This window comes from Mixophyes fleayi, chromosome 6 (genome assembly GCF_038048845.1).
Source record: "Mixophyes fleayi isolate aMixFle1 chromosome 6, aMixFle1.hap1, whole genome shotgun sequence".
NCBI classification, from domain to species: Eukaryota; Metazoa; Chordata; class Amphibia; order Anura; family Limnodynastidae; genus Mixophyes; species Mixophyes fleayi.
The window spans coordinates 208,696,955-208,712,206 of NC_134407.1; the positions used below are offsets into that span (position 1 = coordinate 208,696,955).

General features: G+C 40.8%; 2 protein-coding genes across 2 annotated transcripts in view; one reads left to right on the plus strand and one right to left on the minus strand.

Annotated features, from left to right (window-relative positions):
- The window catches only part of LOC142095271 (uncharacterized), a 28,613-nt gene extending 19,811 nt beyond the window's left edge, over positions 1-8,802 (minus strand). The window contains exons 1-2 of the mRNA XM_075178212.1: positions 8,742-8,802; positions 5,923-7,573 (exon numbers count right to left, since the gene is read on the minus strand). Coding sequence (XP_075034313.1) covers positions 5,923-7,573; positions 8,742-8,769 — 1,679 coding nt within the window. The 5' untranslated portion in view covers positions 8,770-8,802. The remainder of the gene's footprint in view (positions 1-5,922; positions 7,574-8,741) is intronic.
- Positions 1-15,252, plus strand: part of LOC142095435 (uncharacterized) — a 296,495-nt gene that overhangs the window by 35,222 nt on the left and 246,021 nt on the right. The gene's annotated exons all lie outside the window — the stretch shown is intronic.

The window sequence follows — 15,252 nt, forward strand, 5'->3', positions numbered from 1 at the left end:
CCTCCTCAAAGAAATGGACAATCTGATGTCTGAAACAAGGGATTTTTAAACCATTTCTTTTTTGCTCTTCAACCCCCACCCTAGGAATTTACACTTTCAATTAAGACATATTGGTTCCCAAAATGACAGAGTTTTCCCCCAAAGTAAATTATCTATCACTAAGATATATGTTTGGGCACCTCAGAGAATCTCTCACCTCTGATCTCTCTACCTGGCTAAGCCTAACTCCTCTGCATACACAAACTACTCAGATATCTGTCTCTGGGCTGGCTGGTTTCAAGAGACCATTGACACTTGCCTTGGTCAGTTAACCAAATACACTTTGAAAGGTTATATGAAATATTCATACTGTTATACATAAATTCAACAGAAAATTACAATCAGTCATTAGATATACTACATTTCGTCACACAAGGCTATTCAAAATGTTGTGTGATGACATGGGGAGTCTACATATGTCTTTACTTCTTCATACAGAATGGGGCATTCTCGCAGCAAAACTCTGACTTGACTCTTCGAAATGAGGGCTGAAGTCAGAACCTTCCCAGCTGACAACGACTTTGGGAGATAGGTTGTATGATGAGCATTGGCTCATGAAATTGGCGGATTTAGCAGATATTTTTTAAAAAGTTAATGACTTGAGTCTCTCGAAGAGGTTGGACCCGCGCTCTATTTGTGCGGGAGGCGAGACCCTCTGAATGGGCAGCTAGTACTAATATAAGACTCTCCAGGGGCTGATGCCTGAAAATTAAGTGCTGTCCTCCTCATCTGAGCTGACCAGAAGCTGTGGCTGCCATTACTCACCTTCAGGTCTTTCTCACAGATAACCTCAGCCCTGAGATCGGCCAACAACCAATATCGCTAGGGGTTCCCGACTAAATTCCTTGTTCACAGAAACGGAACTCTTGTTATAATTGCTTCTCCTGAAAAGGGCTCAGCATTATTAAAGGAATGGGATATCCAGCTCCAAGATCTACCAGCCCGACCTGAGCCCAGCCGGGTCACCAGAGAATGGTCCACAAGCTTTCATATTTATGATGTTACTTTAAGAGTTGTTTTGTTACACAATTTATATTTTCTGTACTAGGGGTGGTCAGCACATCCTGTTGTTTTGGTCACATCCCTTAATTACCTAAGATAGTGTATCGGTTCTTGGACATCCGGTTGCTGACCCCTCTCTTTGAGAAGGTGACAGGATGAAGGACCTATATTCCAGTTTGTATGTTTATATTTCTGATGCTATTGTTATTTCAATACCTTTTTGCCATTATGGTTTAGTGTTGTTATCTGTTTAGACTTTTTTTTTTTTATCTTGGGTTGGATACTTCGTTTTGCCACTTGTCTATTTTGTTTTTCTATTTAGTGGCAAAGTACTAGTTCCTTTATGGGTACTATTTCAGTTTATTTGTGTCTCTTTGTCTTCCCTCCTTCTATTGTGTCTTCCCTTGTGTCTTGAGTCCTGTCGGAGACTGTTTGGAGAAGAAGGCCGCCAAAGATAGAAGCCTGGGTAAGCTGTACGACTAATTTAAGTAGTTTCTGATATGCTTAAATTTCTCTCTGTTAATGCAAAGGGTCAAAATTCGCCCAACAAACGACAAATTGCCCTTAAAAGTTTTACATCCCAAGGGGCTGATGTTGTAGCTAGCCAGGAGACTCATTTCTCATCACGTCTCACCTCAATTCCATAACTCTAAATACACTTATCTGTTATGCCGCATCTGGCCCATTCAAGAGAAATGGTGTAGCTATATTAATTGGAGCCAAGTGGCCTTTTAAACTAGATAAACAAGTCTCTGACAAAAACGGAATATTTCTAATATTGGTGGGGAATATTAGTCGTCAGTCTGTTACACTTGTCTCTCTATATGTTCCTAACTCCAGACAACTTCTGTTCCTCATGAAGCTTTGTCAGGCTGTTCACAAGGTTAAACGGGGAATGGTGTTATGTATGGGAGACTATAATGTTGCCCTGAATTTAAAGTTAGATCGTTCTTCTAGCCCTTCCAAGCAATCGAAGTCTTCTCTTGATGCTCTTTCTTTAGCTTTTTCGCAAACGTTAGCGAAATATGACTTATACGATGTTTGGCGTGTATTGCACCTGGGGGAAAAGGACTATACATTCTTCTCCCATGTTCATAGCTCATATTCAAGAAACAATTTGGTTTTAACTGATAAATGGTCCCTCCAGCGTATAAAGAAAATTGAGATACTGCCTATCACCTAGTCAGACCATGCTCCTCTGGTTTGGCATCTGGAGACCATTGCAAGAGACCGGCCCCTGAGGCCCTGGAGACTAGCCAAGCATATATTAACCAGTTATCCTTTTTTAATAGCAAATAGATTTGCTTCTTATTATGAAAGTTTATATAATCTAAAGACAGATGTAACTTAGACACAACCCACCCAGAGGCTATTAATGATTTTCGCTCCCAGCTCTACCTCTACCTCCTGAGGAAGCCGAGGCTTTATGTTCAGACTGGAAAGAGGACGAAATCCAAGCCGCTATAAAATCCATGAAGTGAGGGAAGACCCCGGGCCCTGATGGGTTAACACAAGACTTCTATTCCTCTTTCCGGTCTGAATGGTCCCCGATGCCAACTAACCTATTTAATTCGGCTGCTAAAGACACGTTCTTACCTGCAGAAATGTTAGAGGCGCAGATAATCACTATTCCAAAATCGGGGAAAGACCCCACACAATGTCATAATTACCGGCCTATAACGCTCCTTAATTTAGATTTAAATTTTTTGCCGATTGCTAAAATCTTAAATTCTATCCTTCCACAATTAATTCATCTAGACCAGGTGGGATTTATACCGCGTAAACAGGCTCCAGACAATACTAGGAGACTTCTGAATTTTATAAAGAGACTCATTCAACTAGTTCTGTGCCCCTCTTGTTGCTCTCTGAAGATGCTGAAAAAAGCGTTTGATAGAATTCATTGGAAGTACATGATGGCTTTTTTCATTAAATTTGGTTTTGGGGGCTCCTTTCTCCAAGCTATTGCTACCTTATATACTACTCCTTCAGCTAGAGTCTTCAGTAATGGGTTCCTCTCCTCTGCCTTTCAGATTAGCAATGGTACTAGACAAGGCTGTTCACTCCCCCCCCTGATTTTTGTTCCAGCCATGGAACCCCTGGCTGCTAAAGTTAGAACGGATCAAACTGTAGAGGGGATGGTTATTGGATCTCATCATGAAATTTGCTTATTTGCTGATGATGTCCTTCTGTTTGTTTCCAACCCTGAGTCTTCCCTGCCCGCCTTATCCTGCATATTACAAGATTATTCAGCAGTATTTTATTATAAGCTCAACACGACCAAGTCTGAAGCTCTGGGGGTGGCTCTCACGCAAGATATTTTGAAGCTCCTTAAGTCTCTATATAAATTTCATTAGTGTCCCCTCTATATGACATACTTAGGTATATGCATACCACCAGACCCTAATTTGATTATTCAACTTAACTACCAACCACTGTTAGGTCAGTTTGATAAGCTCACAAAATCCTGGTTTAACTTTAAAATTTCCTGGGTAGGAAGGATAGCGGCACTAAAGATGATGCTCCTCCGGAAGATCCTGAACCTGTTTCGCAGTATTCCTTATTTAGTGCCTATGTCTTTGCTCAAAACATTTTGCGTTTAAATTTATTTGGAACAATAGACGCCCCAAACTCTCAAGAGAAAGGATGTTTAGAGCTAAAATAAAAGGTGGACTAGCTGCCCCTAAATTAGAAACATACCAATTTGTGGCTGTTCTAGACCAGCTTAGGGATTGGCATGCCCCTCCCCAGTTAAGGAAACCTTGGGTAAACATTGAGCAGTATAGCTTTTCCTCATTTCCATTAGCAGACCTTCTATGGTTAGATAAATCAAGAAGATCGAGACCTTCCCAAGCCCTGAGAAGTGTTAGAGATTCTCTCTTCATCTGGGACAAGATGTTGATTTCTTTACAAGAATACCACCTTCCCTCCTCTAGTCTTTCTACAATTGCACTGTCACAATTGATCCCGGAACTTCCGTCTTGTCTTTCGGAATGCGCAGGATCTTATGGAGGGAGGATTACTTTCCCCAAATTCAAGAGAAATATGATGTCCCAGTTAGTGATTTTTATAAGTATGATTTTTATAAGTACCTTTAAATTAGACATTGGATACATTCCCAGCCCTCATACCCACCGGTTTTGAAGCCGGCTCCACCTGGTATTATGTCATCTCTCTCCCCTACCTCTCATGCGGGAGACATTTCAGTATGGTATCGGATCTTGATGGTTCCTGTAGATAGTAGAGATCTCTCGATACAGGGGGTTTGGGAGAGGGATCCTGACTTGGTTATCTCAACAGAGGTTTGGGAGAAAATTTACCAATGTCAAAATTTATTAATCATTCAGAAATGCTAATCAAAATGGTTCATACAAACTTCATAAAATCTGGCCTTCAGAAACCAAATATTGCTGGAGTAAGTGTGGGGAGATTGGTACGCTTATGCATATTTTTTGGAACTGTCCTAAGCTTCAACCACTTTGGGTTGAAATTTATCAACTAATTACTCAGGTCACCAAGGTTGATTTATCTCCAGCTATTGCGTTTTTACACCTTTATCCCCCTCATCTTCAGTGCCATAATTACTATGTTGCTGGGCATATACTCATCTCAGCCAGAACCGCAATAGCGCAAACCTGGAAATCCCCTTTGATTCCGTCTCTTACCAAAATTATTAACAAAGTCCAACACAGCTCCGAGATGGAAACTATAGGCTTTAATTATGTTTCAACAATTTCTTCGCCTCTGGTTAAATGGTTCATATGGTACGAATTTTTTACAGAATATAGACCTGTGTCTGCTGCTTAACCCCTCATGCTAATGTTGCATACTTCTGTGAGGTGTAGAATTACTTTTATGGTAAACTGATTAAATGTATGGCCGGTCTCCGACTCTTTTCCCCTTGTTTGTTTTCCTCTCCTTCCCCCTTGAAGTCTATGTTTTACATGTAATTTAATGTTTTATGTGTTATTATTTTTGTTACTTTCTTGAATGTCTGTTTACTGGCAGTTTTGATTGACTACTCGGGTTTACATTATGTACTATAATCAGTAATTACAGCTATGCATATATTCTTTTACCAAAAACTTATTAAAAACCATTTAAGTTAAAAAAAATAAATGAAAAAAAAAAATGTATCAGTCAGAAATAACTACACCTATGCTCCAGCAAACAGATATGGAAAACCTGCACCATCAGGGAGACAAAACTGAAGGAGGAGATAGAAGGAAGGCAGAGAGGCACTGACATAGCATTGGAATTTTGCTGTGAGTTTGATACACAACTAATTAAAGTTAACCTACTTGGTTACTACAGATGACAATAAATTTTGGTATCTAGTTAAAGCAAATAAAACCCATTATTGGACAATAATCTAGACCAGTGTTGTCTAACCTGTGACACTCCAGGTGTTGTGAAACTACAAGTCCCAGCATGCTTTGCCAATATATAGCAGCTTATTGATGGAAGGGTATGCTGGGACTTGTAGTTTATCAACACCTGGAGTGTCACAGGTTAGCCAACACTGATCTTTAACCAAAGAAGAGTTAATATGCACTGAAGTCTATCCAGCATGCTATCAACTTCTTCCCTTAGATTATTTACATTGTATCACACTGGAATGGGGAAGGAAGAGAGGGTCAGATAAACAAATACCTCCTATGTACATACTGGGAGATTCTAGCACAGTAGCACTCCAGTGTTGTCACTGCAAGTCTGACAGGGAATGCTTCAATTATTTATAAGTTCCCATTAAAACATTGTATAGATTATGAATCCATAATTATCTCTCCTGAATGAGTTACCAAATGGCGGGCCAAGTAACTCTTTAACACAAAGCATTTTCCACATTTAGAACACTTATGGGGTTTGTCACCCTTGTGAAGCTTCTGATGGGTAACTAGCCCGGACCGACCAGTAAAGCATTTGCCACATTCACTACATGAAAATGGTTTCTCTCCTGTGTGAATCCTCTGATGTACAATAAGACCAGAGCGGTCTGTGAAACACTTCTCACAATCTGAACATGAGAAAGGCTTTTCTCCCGTGTGAATTCTCTGGTGGGTGATGAGGCTCGCTTTGCAGCTAAAACATTTCCCACATTCCGCACATGAAAATGGCTTCTCTCCCGTGTGAATTCTCTGGTGTGTAATAAGATGGGAGCGACTAGGGAAACATTTCCCACACTGGCGACATGGGAATGGCTGCTCTCCTGTATGAATCCTTTGATGTGAAGAGAGTGCAGAGCGATCAGTGAAACATTTATCACACTCTGAACAAGAAAATGGCTTCTCTCCCGTGTGAAGACGCTGGTGTGTTACAAGATTTCCATTACTGGCAAAACATCTCCCACATTCCAAACATAAAAATTGTTTTGTGTGAATCCTCAGATGTGTAGCAAGATTTGAGCTACTGGTAAAAGATTTCTCACACTGAGAACAAGAAAAGGGCATCTCTCCTGTGTGAATTCTCTGGTGCGTAATAAGATGCGAGCGGTTAGCAAAACGTTTCCCACAGTCAGAGCATGTGAAAGGTTTTTCTCCCGTGTGAACTTTCTGGTGCGTGTGGAGACCTGATCGATCGGTGAACTTTTTCCCGCATTCTGAACAAGCAAACGGCCTCTCCCCTGTGTGAATTCTCTGATGCGCTGCAACATTGGAGCGATTACTGAATCGTTTCCCACACACAGCGCAAGCAAATGGCTTCTCTCCCGTGTGAATTCTCTGATGTGCCACAAGTTCTGACTTCCGTATGAAACATTTTCCACATTCAGTGCAAGAAAACGGCTTCTCTCCCGTGTGAATCCTCTGATGCACGTTGAAGTGTGATTTCTGGTTGTACGATTTTCCACAATAAGAACATACAAACAGTTTCTGGTTCATATGATCTGCAGTATTGTCATCTTCATCATGTGTATTATACTCTCTTGTTGTTTCATCTGTTATTATGTTGTTCATGGTTACAGATGTGTCTTCCTCTGGCTTAACTTGCACTGAGGCCCTTTCAATGAGCGCACAATCTAATAGAGTTTTTCCCGCACATGTGACAGACTCTTCTTTAATATTACATTTATGTTCTACAGGTGAACAAATGTTGAGACATTCATTTCCTTCTTTCTTAGATTCTAAGTCACAGTTAATATGATCAGTGGTATATTTAGTTTGTACTTGTTGTTTGATTAGATTGTAATCAGCATCTTTAACATGTCCTCCCACACGTGAGGTCAAATTTCCCTTGGCAGAAACAGCAGCGATATTGGTTTTCTCCTCATAAATTTCTGACTCTTCCTTCATCTTAGCGGATGAATTTATTGTCTCGTCTGTGTGTATATAAATGTCTGTGACTGGGAGACCCCCTCCTTCCCCGGCCGACTCCTCAATAACATATCTCACTGGCTGCCCTTTTCTCTTTCTTGGTTTACTTATATTGATGGCTTGTCCTCCTTGTAAGGTATTCATATCATAAAAATCTTCTCCGCCATCTTGTGAAGCAACAGGGTTCGTCAGGCCTTCAGGTATAGTTCTGCCAGTGTGACCATCTGTTAATAATAAAAAAAAATAATGTCACAGGCCATATTAATACAGTAAATAACCAGAATGCAAAATCCCGCTGTACTTTTTACTTTTTTTAATCAAACCTTTTTCAGGGGAGAGAGCCGCAACAGAGAAATAATGTTGTTGCTACAGTGGCGACGGAAAGTGGGCATGTCTTTTTACAGTGGCGACAGAGGGGGGGGGGGGGATGTGTTACAGGGAAGTGGGGACATGGCTCGATCCTTATAGGACATGGTCATACTATGTACTATATGTGGTCATACCCACTTCTGTCCTCATACGACTTTTTAAAATGTTGAGAGGTATAATATAACTGCAAAGTGGTTCCTCTTTTTCTGTAGTAAATTCTACATATTTCACAAGTTTAAGCAAGTTGTTCATTTATGTCTTGATTGCAGCTTGTAATTGGTCTTCCCACTCACACCCCACCCCAGTTTTTGGTCATGGCTGCGAGATGCATGGAACAGCCCCAGGGTCTCTGGCTAGAGGTAGGGGCACTATAGTAAAACACTTTTACTGGAAGTGCAGCTTTAAGGAAAGTTTCGCCAAGATATCAGAACCTTACTATATTTAATCTTCATCTATTTATTGCCCGTGACATCTTCAGTTTTGAATTGGGTGGGGTTAGAACCACCTGTAGCCACTTGGTTCATCAGAATGCTCAAAACAGCATGGAATATTTCAGGGGACGAGAGCGCTGACCTTGTGGGAGGCAGTAACCTGTGATCATGTTAGTGAGCAGGACTGCATGTGACAGGGACAGTGTCATAGTGTGAGGAGGGGAATGGGGGCAGCGTGAAGTCACAGACTGAGATTTATATATAGGAAGGAGCAGGGTCCCCCAGCAGCACAGAAAATATCAGGAGATAAGAGATGTGTTAGTGAGGAGAGGGCTGCATGTGACAGGGACAATGCCATCATGTGAGAAGGGTAATGGGGGAGCATGAAGCCACAGAAAGACTTAGAGGAAGGAGCAGGGAACCCATCAGCATACAGTAGTGATGTAAGGCTACTATCAAAGTCATGAAGAAAGACTATTCTAAATTGCCCCTTTAAACAAAGTTCATACTATGCATATTAAAAGATGACCATGAGCACACTCTCTTCTTTGTGTATTATTTGTGATGTAGAAGAACATGATAAATATCTTACCTGAATAACTGTGATGTAGGTTATCCATTACAATCTTGTAAAGTGCTTTATTTTCATCTGAAACACATGGGATAACATCATTACACCTGTTATTCTGATAATGTTATGGTGGTGTAAACGCCTCACTGGCCAGTCAAGTATTATGGACATGTAGAATGTCACATGGTCAGACTCTCAGGCAACACAAAGAGGATATAGAGGAAAGGTACCAACTGTGATTTGTGGTTTGATGGTGGCCATTAGAGGCAACTAATAAGAAAACAGATGAGAGAATCTTCCCAGGTCCAAATCATGTCACACATGAGGTCTTTAAATGCTGGCCCCATTTTAATAGCGCACAATGCCTGGTAACCTCTATTGTGCCAACTATCTGCCTCCTTCCATACAGTTTTATGGCTGTCTTGTCTCAAGAGACTCATAGCTGGGACAGCCAGTCATGAGAAACGAAAATAATTTTTCAAGGAAGATAATTGAATCTGCAGCATAATGGATCTACCCTTAATTTTTTTCTTTTTTATTTAAAGATGGCTAAATCAAAGCAGATTCCAAATGTTTCTATTGTGTTCTTAATTTGGACTCAAACAGATTTTAAGATACAGCAAAATTAATTTTATAATGCATAGAAACTAATACTACGTACCACATATCTTAGGTTCTGGCAAGTTGTAGCACCAGGGTTCATGAAACAGTTTATTCATTAACAGTTATTTATATAGTGTCTGGATATTATGAAGCAGTTTACAGGAAATAATTAATCATTCACATCAGTCACTGAAAAGAGTGGAAATAGATCTTGTCTGCACACCTTACTACGACTGCGGGACCATCTTGGCTACAAGAATTTTTTAAATATATGCCACACTTTGCCCCCACACACGTAAGGCCTTACACCAGGCCTGTCCAACCTGCGGCCCTCCAGATGTTGTGAAACTACAAGCCCCAGCATGCTTTGCCGGTACACAAGCAGTTGATAGCTGGAAGGGCATGCTGGGACTTGTAGTTTCACAACATCTGGAGGGCCGCAGGTTGGACAGGCCTGCCTTACACTGTCTTGGGGGACCTTGAAGCACTGACATGTTCAATGAATTTGATAGTAATTTTTGTTTTTTTACATTTAATTTTACTTTTCAACAATAGCCTCCAATAAGACTAAATGGTAAAAATGGCATCTCATGCATTATATGGGGATTTTATTGCACAGTTGGTCAATGCTAAAAAAAAATCAGGAACATCCTTAAAACCTGAGACTGTTGAGTTACTGTTGAGTTAGTTGGCAACTATGCACCTTACCACTGTCTGGTCAGATATATACAGCATATTATTATTGTCCTAGTCTGTCGCTGATATATAGCATTACAGGCATTTATCTCCCTGCACTGTCTGCTGGTGAGTGAGCCCAATATAGTAGTTTCCAAAAGGGTACATAAATTGCTGGTTATTGTGAACAATTACAGATCCATCCACACGCTGAGGCCACTGCACAGAGTATGTCCGCTCAGCACTAACCTGCAGCCGCCTCTCCTATGTCTGATGTGGAGCTGAGTGACCGGAAATTACTATAATAAGATCCCAGCGGAGTCCCGATACTCGGGAGAATTGTTTCATTCCGTGTCAAGGTGACTTCCTGGAGATGCGTCTCAAGCCTCTTTCTCATACCCGCAGCTGTATTGTGATTGGCTAGAAGCGGCGTCACGCTGATCAGGAGCCCATTAGGACTCTGGGATTTGTGGTCTTTTATATTGTTCGGCGTCTATAAAGGACTCAGTGACAGATTCAGTCGCAAGACTGTGATGAATACAATGTAACTGCAGTAATATTAATAGTGAAGTCAACTTGATTTTTTATAATCTTGAGGTCTGAAAAATCCCTATTTTTTTTGAAGTCAAAGAGGTTCTGGTCTCCCCAGAAATGTAGATTGAGGCTTGGATGAATGAGGGAGAGATTGTGGCAAGTTTGCATACACACTATAGCCCCATACCTCCAGTATACAGTACAGCTTCCATGCCCACAGTATACTGTACAGATCTTATGCCCCATTCATACAGTAAAGCTACATGCCACCTGTATGCATTGTCCCATGCCACCAGAGCAGGGCCACTTTAACTATATTATGGGCCCCTGGGCAATGCAGTGCACCGGGGCCCCTAAATATATATGTATATACATACATACACACACACACACACATATATTATATATATATATATACACATATAAATAGTGTGTGTGTAAAAAAATATGTATGTAAAAAAAAGTGATTATATATATATATATATATATATATATATATATATATATATATATATATATATATATATATGGGCCCCTTTAACTTTCCTTAAGTCCGATGCCCTTCTCTTCTTTTTTCCGCGCCGCTGAGTCTCTTCTGCGCTCCTCTGTTCTATGTCTGCAGTGAATGTTGGGCCTGACATCACGCCCAACATTCACTGCGAGCACAACATGGAAGAGGGAACCAGGGAGGGAGCCGGATCGCCGCTGACGTGACCGCAAGGTAAGTATTTTAATTTTATTTTTTTTGCAGGATTTCAGCTCTGCCTCGGACGGTCCCCCTTGCCCGCAGGGCGCCCGGGCACCTGCCCATTGTAAGAGACGGCCTTGCACCAGAGTATAGCACATCTCTCATGCCCACAGTACAGATCCAATGCCAGGGCCATAACTAGGGCTGTGCAATAGGGGTGACCGCTCAGGGCGCAACGCTGAAGGGTGGGGCAGTTTAGGAATATTTTAGGTTCATTTGGTTAAAATTAAGAGCTAGGGGGGCAGCCTTTGACATTCTCGCCCCAGGCGCTAGAATTTTAAGTTACAGCTTTGCCAGTGCCCATAAAATACACCATTGTCTACTCAGCTATCGATATATACAGTAATTGGACGCTGTTTGTTCATCACTCCTGTGAGCATTATGACTTACAAATTCCATCCCAGGCACTTAACTGGTGTCCTGTGATATAGCCCAGATCACCCATCCTTAGGAATGTGTTTGGTGTTGTTACAGTAACCAATAGAAACTGGCAACACTTTTTATTTTTCCTTTTAATTCTTTGTTGCAGTTTTGTCCAACAGATTAAACAATGACATAAGAAAAAGTCAACCTTGGGAGCCAGGCTATAGATTAAGCTGACATGGTCTTTATGCGACAAAACCAACTTCTCTATGCAGCTTATTCTTTTTCTATGTAGTCACAGTGTGCGTTCTGGTAATTTTCCAAAGTTTTGAGACAACCTCGTTATTGAGGTGTATGACTAGTGATTTCTTCTACCAGGACAGTGAGGAGGAATTCAAGTCACATCCAACATTGTCTTTAACCTGAACGGGTTTGGGGGGAGGCGACTGTAGTTCCAACGTGACAGCAGTTTATAATTTGGCTACATATGAGGCTTCACAGAGGATCCTAGTTCTCTATACAACAATTAAACTGGGCATCTTCTGTAGAGCAATTCAAGTAAAAGAGTACCCCCTTAGTCTATAACATGCTAGGCCTGGGGCACACTATGAAGAATGAAATATTTATGGGCTTTATTGTGGAGCCAAGCTACAAACCTGTTTAACATTGTGGTATGATAGTACTTCTTTGCGTCCAGGGTGTCTATACCCGCAATATTTTGTACAGGTTAAAAGTAAGGTAAGATATTAAACCCTGGCTTTGCCAAAAGAAATGTCATAAATACTGATTTCTGTGAGCCAGATAACTGTTTGGGGACTTCTGTGAACAGTGTTTGAAACATATATAGAGACATCAGAAGGAAGTTTATTAAGAATATTGCGCCTATCAACTCAAAAGTTGGCAGGCCCCACTCTCGTGGAGCATCTCCTGGAAAGTGCAATGTGGGAGTTAAGCTGGTAATGTGACAAGTAGATTATTTGATGGAAGATTTTGTCCACTTGAACGGGAAAGTAATTCTCAGCAAGTTAGCCCCTGTGAGGGGCAAGGTAAGGTCAAGTTCAAAGCCTTCAACGTAGGTCAATTTTGAAATTATATAACTTGCTGTTGATCAATAAGGCTTTCAAAAATACTGAGGAAGATATCGTTTCATATTACCCAACCCACTATAAGTCACCTGTGACTGTGGGCACTTACAAACCCACCACTATCAGGATACTAGGTCAAACATTGCTGTTTTTAACGCCAACTGGTAAGAAGTGGTCCCAGATAGCCTCATACGCCAGCTGGGCACGCAATGTAACCCCAGTGGATACGAAAGCACCTAGTCTACTAAATGATTACCTGTAATACCAGACTGGTATTTCCAACTGCTACCAGAGGAAGTGCTGCAAACTCTAGTGCTAGCATTTGGCACTAATATTCTGTGTGGTGCCAGTCGTTTGGGTACACGATTGAACCCAAGTGACTGTAGCTCCTTTCGGGGACAAGGTACAGATGACAGTGGTGCCTAGTAAGCCCACCACTCTACATTTAAGAACAGTGAATAGTACAATGTTAAAAACACATAAATGACCAATATAATGTACATCGGCAAGGAGGGGTTGCCTTAACCTTTATTTTCAGTAGCTCAGGACCCTGCTCTCGCCACAACCATTGTAACAACTCTGATGTCAGGAGAACAGCGAATCATAGAAGTAATTACTCGATAAGCAGAGGAAACCATTTTTTTTTTATTCATTTATTGGTTCACGTTAAGGAATTTTTTTGGGAGGAAGCTAGAATGTATGCACATTTTTATTGCATTTATTCACTGTTGCTAGTCGGTTTGAATAGGGAAAGAGCTTATTTAATATCTATCTTCTCTTTTTTTTTTTAAACATTGATTATTGCGTGGTAGCACTTTGAGGTATTTGAGCTGCATTCCTGGAGAGCTGTTTAAAAATATTACTATCACTTACATAGACCTCATAAGTGAAAGGCACAAGAAGAGGGGAGAAAAAGAAAGCATTAGAGTGATTAAATTGTACGTGGTAAGCATTAATGAACAGGTGGGTTTTCAAGGAGAGTTTGAAGCTTTGTAGGCAAAGGGGATAGTTTGTAAGAATGAGGGTAATCGTTCCAGAGGTGGGAGGAGCAGCACGGGAGAAATCTTGGATACAGAAGTGAGACATGGGTACCAGAGAGGAGGTGAGGGAACTGCTATTGGCTGAGCAGAGGGGGTAGGAGGGAGTATGTATGGAGATGAAGTTGGATAGATATATATATATATATATATAGATATATGCACACACACACATGCACCATGTCTTCATCAGTTAACTAAATAAACACTACTTAGAGTAACTCTCCACAATTTGGACAGAATGTAATGCCAACGAAGAACCAGTACAATTTTCTCAAACAATATTGATATATGTTTCTGCTGTAGCTTTACAAAAGGACCAAAATAAATGTCTAAGCTTTAAATGGGTGCATTGCAGCACTAAACATCAATCCTATGTCAATAGGTCATTTTCCCCACACATGGAACCCTTACTTGTCCTGGACCTCAAAGTCAACATTTGATTTCAACATTCACTTACAATATGATGTGTTGGCTTTTTATCATGGATGGTGCTAAATTCACATCCAGTTTTTCCTTATGAAAACATGAAGTCAATATAGTGTGACTGTGAGAAAACGGGGTACTACTGGACTGAGAACTTTGTATTCATCACCCGTTTCTCACGGTTTATTGTACTTTTTAATCCTTGGCCCAGTCTAAGCATATACACCAGAGCATCGATGTATTATGTGTATTATTATTTCATGTTATTGGATACATTTTGCCCATACTATTACCTGTGATATTGTATGTAGTATAAATAGAAACAATATTGCCATACTGTGTGAAAATATCAGAACAAACAGCAGTCAATTTGCTTGTGCTAGCTAATGTAATTACCATTTGTCTCAAATGTGTATTGTATGGGGTGCAGCTGAGATGAGGTTTGTAATCAGAACAATGTCTGAGTTAACTAGCTGGCAGCCCATGTTAATTAGCTAGGTCAACAGATAACCTGAGAGGTAATGAGGTTAGAACTTCTACTCATATACAATGTGCCTCCACAGTAATATATTGGTTGAAATAGCATGGGGAAATGTATCAATATGTGTCAATATAAATGTAATTGTATCAAAAGGTATCACAGACTTATATTGTGTAACCCTGCTGATATCATGTGTCAAAAGTCTTATTGTTCCATGTAAGCGTGCAGTGTCATCCTTGATGTACTATTGTAACCCCATGTGTAGTGTATCCAGCCAAAACAGCTAATTGAGTCAATCTATTCTATTGTCTAATCAAGGTAACAGGGACAGTATGTCTAGCAGCTAAATTGTTGACTGGGAGACCCCTTCTGTAAAGGGGAGGTTTGAGACATTTGACCCTACTTCCTGGGTACAGAGAAAATAAGATAGGGCGAGGAGAATGCCAGGAGAAGGATGCTAGTTTGGAGGATCCTGGTGTAGAAGACATCAGTGAAAAGGACTCTGGGCCAGGCACTGTGGTGCCGCTGGAGGGAACCCTACCAGGACAGGGTTGGTGTGAGCTAGTAACCCAGGCTAGGA